The sequence below is a fragment of the Schistocerca serialis genome, chromosome 4, assembly GCF_023864345.2.
Source record: "Schistocerca serialis cubense isolate TAMUIC-IGC-003099 chromosome 4, iqSchSeri2.2, whole genome shotgun sequence".
Taxonomy (NCBI): Eukaryota; Metazoa; Arthropoda; class Insecta; order Orthoptera; family Acrididae; genus Schistocerca; species Schistocerca serialis.
In genome coordinates, this window is record NC_064641.1 from 384,840,086 (window position 1) to 384,846,085 (window position 6,000).

The 6,000-nt window shown below is 38.7% G+C and overlaps 1 protein-coding gene across 1 annotated transcript in view; it reads right to left on the reverse strand.

Moving 5' to 3' along the window:
- Positions 1-6,000, reverse strand: part of LOC126474880 (THO complex subunit 1) — a 101,192-nt gene that overhangs the window by 35,055 nt on the left and 60,137 nt on the right. Inside the window, exon 9 of the mRNA XM_050102371.1 lies at positions 3,212-3,450. Within this exon, the coding sequence (XP_049958328.1) occupies positions 3,212-3,450 (239 nt within the window). The remainder of the gene's footprint in view (positions 1-3,211; positions 3,451-6,000) is intronic.

Sequence of the window (6,000 nt, forward strand, 5' to 3'; positions counted from 1 at the left end):
GTGATGATCATCTTTGGTTTGTGGGACACTCAACAGCACAGTCATCAGTGCCCATACACATTTCCAATCTGTACACAGTCCAATCTAGCCATTTTCAAGAATGATGATGGAATGATGAGGACAACACAAACACCCAGTCCCCGAGCAGAGAAAATCCCCAACCCGGCCAGGAATCGAACCCAGGACCCGGACGTAGCAATGCTAGTCACTAGACCAAGAGCTGCGGACATGCCTCTACCTACGCAATACCGAAAGTTCCCATCAATTGAAGAACTATCCATGTTGCACCATGTTAAATATCTGTGCTAGTGTTCTGAGCAGAAGTCTGTGTGCTCAAGCACTTCTTATTGTTTGCAATGGTAGTTTACAATCGTACCTGACAAGACTAATAATTTTGTTCATCATGTTCCACACCCTCCTGATAATTTCTTCAAAATATGCACTATAATTTTGTCATTTATCCAGAAAGAACCCTCAGTATCTGGTGGTGGATCTGCTGCTTAATTTCATAGTTGGGTCCCTTAAAAGGTTTCCTTTTAATAACATGTATGTGGTCTTTTCAGATGCAATAAACAATTTAACTCCATGGCACTACTGATGTAATTCTTGAAAGACCGTGTTACATCTTTCTTCCAGATTACTTCTGGAGCTCCCCTTCACAAAGATAATCATGTTGTCAACATACACCGATATTCCTAAAACCCCTTCCTTGTGCTGCAGCTTCCCTAATAGTGGGCATAGTATCAGAGCCTAGAATATTACACTTATGAATCCCTGTGGGCAGCTTTACAAATTGTTTCTGTAAGGCTCTCTCTCCTGGACACGCCAGGGTTGCTTCTCTGTTTAGCCAACAGTTCTTAAAATAATTGTATAATGCTCTTGGCAGTCCAAGTCCCTCAGGCAGTCAAAAAGTTGTGACCAGCAATCAAATGTCACAGCAATGCCTACCACTGTGGCTACACCGTATTTATGCTGATTAGTTTTTGCAAGTCTTATCACCTCTTCTGTTGACTTCCACTTCTGAATCCATATTGTTGGGAGTTCATTTCATAAAGAAGTCTTCTCTCCTGTAGACTTACTTCATATCAGCTTATCTAATACATTCCATAAGGTGCATACTGGTCTACATGTTTTCTGAGCTAGTGATACTTGTATATGATATTTTTCAAGACAATGAAATTATGTTCTTCCACATATCTAGTATTTTTTCTGCAATAAATATGCATTATAGAGTTGTGCATATGAAGGGCATGCAGAGCTTCAGCAGAGATGCTGTCAGGACTAGGTGATCTGGTCCTTTCCAGTTTCAGGACTTTTTTCCTTACCTCCCCTTCTGAAGATGGGAAAATGATCCAGTCTCCATCGTATACTTCTCTATTTTTGTTCTGTTGCTCTCTGCCTTGACAAAATTTGTTGTTTGTCATATCATCTAGAAAGAGTGTGTCCATCATTAACTGTGAGGTTTGCTGCCCGTTTTCTATCTTGCTGCCATCTGCTTGTTTTTCAGATGATAAATTTGTTGAAGATTTATCTTTTGACAAATGATTTTATACTTAGTTAGAGATGAGAGGTAATGATGCCACTGGTAAAGAAATAACTTAAGTATCTTGAAACTCTGTGACTGGGAGTCTTGCGCCCACTATCCTGTCTTTTTTGGGCAGTGCTCTTACCAACTGAGCTACCTGGCACAACTCATGACCTAATCTAACAGCTTTCATTCTGCCTCTACTCTCTAATACTTTCCAGACTTCACAGAACTTCTCTTACGTAACTTGCTGGATTAGCACTCCTAGAAGAAAAGATATTGTGAAGAAATGGCCTAGGCTTAGCCTCAGATTTGTTTCCAGAATGAATTTTTCACTTTGTAGCAAAGGATATTCAAGTTCTGGTCAGACACTGGGTTTTAATCTGTCAGGAAATTTAAAAACTGTGTGCACTACACTGCTGAGTGAAAGATTCAGTCTGGAACATATGTATCAATGCTATTCTAAAACAAAGCTTCAAAACTGCATAATACAAGTTAGCCGAGACTCAGTGATGTTAAATGAGCACAAATCAAAAACAAACAGTGTTCCTAATACTTTTCAACAGCAAAGTGATTGTCACTCATTGCAAATTTTTACATTTGGATAAATCATTAACTGAATTTACTATTCAGGAGCCCTACAAATGCTGTGTGAAGGTGAGAAACTGCATGGAGATGACCCAAACTCTTTAAGAGTACCCCAATGATATACAAGGAGAGAAATTTAAATTTTGGTCTTCATTTTCCTTTACTTTAATAATTATTTCAACAAGCTGCAAACTAACAGCATAAATCTTTTCAGTTTATCAGTACTTCCAATAGCAGTGCTAAAATCAGACTATGGCACCTCTTCTTAACACAAGGAGGTAATGGAAACTATAGAGAATGGTGCACAGGAAATATATATTTCTCACAAAGCAAAACAAGTTACAGTTCATTGAAGGAGACAAGCAAAAATATCAAAGTTCCTTGAACAGGAATTACAATATCAGGGATGTCAATAGCAGTGAAACACACTAAGCGCCTATCTTATGAGCAGTTACAAATCACTTTGGATGAAATTAGTACCACAGTGAACACTAGCTATGCATGACACATTTCATATTCCATGACAGGCTAAAACTTGATACGGTGAGTAAGATGTGACTCAAAGCAACTCATGGAGAATCAAAAACCACACATTTGCACATACACTGAGAAAAGCTGCAAGAGCGCAACAATAAATATCATTACAATAAACAAAATATTGGTTCATTACAATGTGCTAGAGACCAAAAGCTAGAGTTTGCAATAGATTACAAAAGCATTTCACAAAAATACAAAATTTAGAAATGTACTGCATCATCCATATAGATCTGACCTCGTGCCTTCTGATTTCGGCTCACTCTAAAGGTGCACACTCAGATACAACAGAGAAGTGGAAAACTTAGTTCCTGTGTTTTCTAAAGCCTTTATATCTGAAGGAATGAACTGAACAATAATACTGCTGTACTTTAAACTTTTTGAAGAAATGGTCATTTATTGACTCAAAACAGGTTTCACTCATGAGCTGCATTGTTCCCCCATACTATTTCATTTGCAGAATACACATCAATATAATATCATCACCATCATCATCACCAGCAGCAGCAGCAGCAACAACAACAGCCATTTGGCATCTAATGCTGAATAAACACCAGTACTTACTTGCCCATAAAAAATTTATTGTGATTAGATGCATCACGGAGTGTATCACCAAGTTTCTTCTTTACCCTTTTCTTCGGTGTAGGTTGCTTCTTCCTATCAGCTGACACTACTGCAGGGCCAGTAGCTATTGTTAACCCATCTGAACCAGTAGTACTTCCACCTGCTTCATCAGATGCTGCTGAGGGTTTCTGGAAAGAAGGGCAGCCCTCATTCTTCCACGAATTCCAGTGCTCCTCCCTCTGCAAAAAATGCATTTACCATCTCAAGCACAAGAAGTAGATGCTTAGGCTGATACAAAATGCATTCTATGTACTGAAATAAACCAGAATAAAAGCCAAAATATTTTTATTTGAACATGTGTGGATTTCAAATATCTTTTTGCTTGTTTTAATCTAGAATTGTAAATCTCTTTACCTATTGAAAATAGTTGTTCCTTCTTCAAAACAATTTTGTTATGTATAATCACATCCTGCATATACTTACAGAACTTACTGCAAAACTATGTAGTTTTTTTCTCAAACCAGTGATTCTCTTATGTGTAGGAATACTATCTTTCACAATGTGTGTGGGTTTAACTAGAAGAGCAATTTCAGGATTTCTTTTCAAATGTTTTATGCAAAGTCTATCTTCTCTTTCCTAGTATAGTACCATGTCAAACGGTTCACTCAATTATTTAATGGTTTCATAGTTCTGTTTTTCACACTTTGTAGTTGGTTGCCTTTCCTGCTGCTATGATTTCAATACACCTAATGCAGAAAAGTCATACACATTATCTGTCTGTGAACTATATAAACTTTGTACTGTATGTTACCGTATCTCAACTGTTTGTGTATTGTGTTTTATGCATGGTGACTGGGGAACAGTCCAGCATTTGCCCTGTGGTGGTGTCGCCCATAGAACAAGGTGCCAAGGCAAGGTTGGCACCTCACGACAGAACCACAAGTAAACATAGTCACTGCCAGAGGTAATGATGGATAAGAGACCATGGCAAAGACATGCCCAGAGGAGTTCCCATACGCCACTGCATCAGCTCACTTGCTCACATCTGAGCACAGTGCCATTCAGCCCAATCAGCAATCACTGCTGAAGATGACAGCATCGTCTCTCTCTACAGAGCCAGCAGTACAGCAAATGTATTAGACAGAACTCTACATAAAAGTTTATAGTCAATTTATTTTGTGAGAAGAGACTAGTATCTTGTTCTGTATCAAGCAATACATTAATGTTCACTGACAATACAAATGCTTATGACATTCCTGTAGTCATGGATAGTTACAAAGTTAAGTATTTCATTTAGGTCAAGTTGTAACAAAGTGATCTGTGGTTTTATATGCTGTAGTACCATCTCGGCCCTCGCCATGATTAAAGCTATAAACCTACCACTGTACCGTCAAGTGTTATTTCATCTGGTACAACATGCCTAAACAAGTGTGGGAAACTGTCTCAAAAATTCATTTGGGCTAGCCAGTGTACCAGACCAATGGTAGTTAACCTGGTGTGTGGAATCAAGCCTCATCTGCCTCACATTCCTTTCTCATAAGGTAGCACACTGCACATTAAGTCCTCAATATATGTTGTTGTTGTTGTGGTCTTCAGTCCTGAGACTGGTTTGATGCAGCTCTCCATGCTACTCTATCATGTGCAAGCTTCTTCATCTCCCAGTACCTACTGCAACCTACATCCTTCTGAATCTGCTTAGTTTATTCATCTCTTGGTCTCCCTCTATGATTTTTACCCTCCACGCTGCCCTCCAATGCTAAATTTGTGATCCCTTGATGCCTCAAAACATGTCCTACCAACCGATCCCTTCTTCTAGACAAGTTGTGCCACAAACTTCTCTTCTCCCCAATCCTATTCAGTACCTCCTCATTAGTTACGTGATCTACCCACCTTATCTTCAGCATTCTTCTGTAGCACCAAATTTCGAAAGCTTCTATTCTCTTCTTGTCCAAACTAGTTATCGTCCATGTTTCACTTCCATACATGGCTACACTCCATACGAATACTTTCAGAAACGACTTCCTGACACTTAAATCTATACTCGATCTTAACAAATTTCTCTTCTTCAGAAACGATTTCCTTGCCATTGCCAGTCTACATTTTATATCCTCTCTACTTCGACCATCATCAGTTATTTTACACCCTAAATAGCAAAACTCCTTTACTACTTTAAGTGTCTCATTTCCTAATCTAATTCCCTCAGCATCACCAGATTTAATTTGACTACATTCCATTATCCTCGTTTTGCTTTTGTTGATGTTCATCTTATATCCTCCTTTCAAGACACTGTCCATTCCGTTCAACTGCTCTTCCAAGTCCTTTGCTGTCTCTGATAGAATTACAATGTCATCGGCAAACCTCAAAGTTTTTACTTCTTCTCCATGAATTTTAATATCTACTCCAAATTTTTCTTTTGTTTCCTTTACTGCTTGCTCAATATACAGATTCAATAACATTGGGGAGAGGCTACAACCCTGTCTCACTCCTTTCCCAACCACTGCTTCCCTTTCATGCCCCTCGACTCTTATAACTGCCATCTGGTTTCTGTACAAATTGTAAATAGCCTTCCGCTCCCTGTATTTTATCCCTGCCACCTTCAGAATTTGGAAGAGAGTATTCCAGTTATCATTGTCAAAAGCTTTCTCTAAGTCTACAAATGCTAGAAATGTAGGTTTGCCTTTTCTTAATCTTTCTTCTAAGATAAGTCGTAAGGTTAGTATTGCCTCATGTGTTCCAACATTTCTACGGAATCCAAACTGATCTTCCCCGAGGTCCGCTTCTACCAGTTT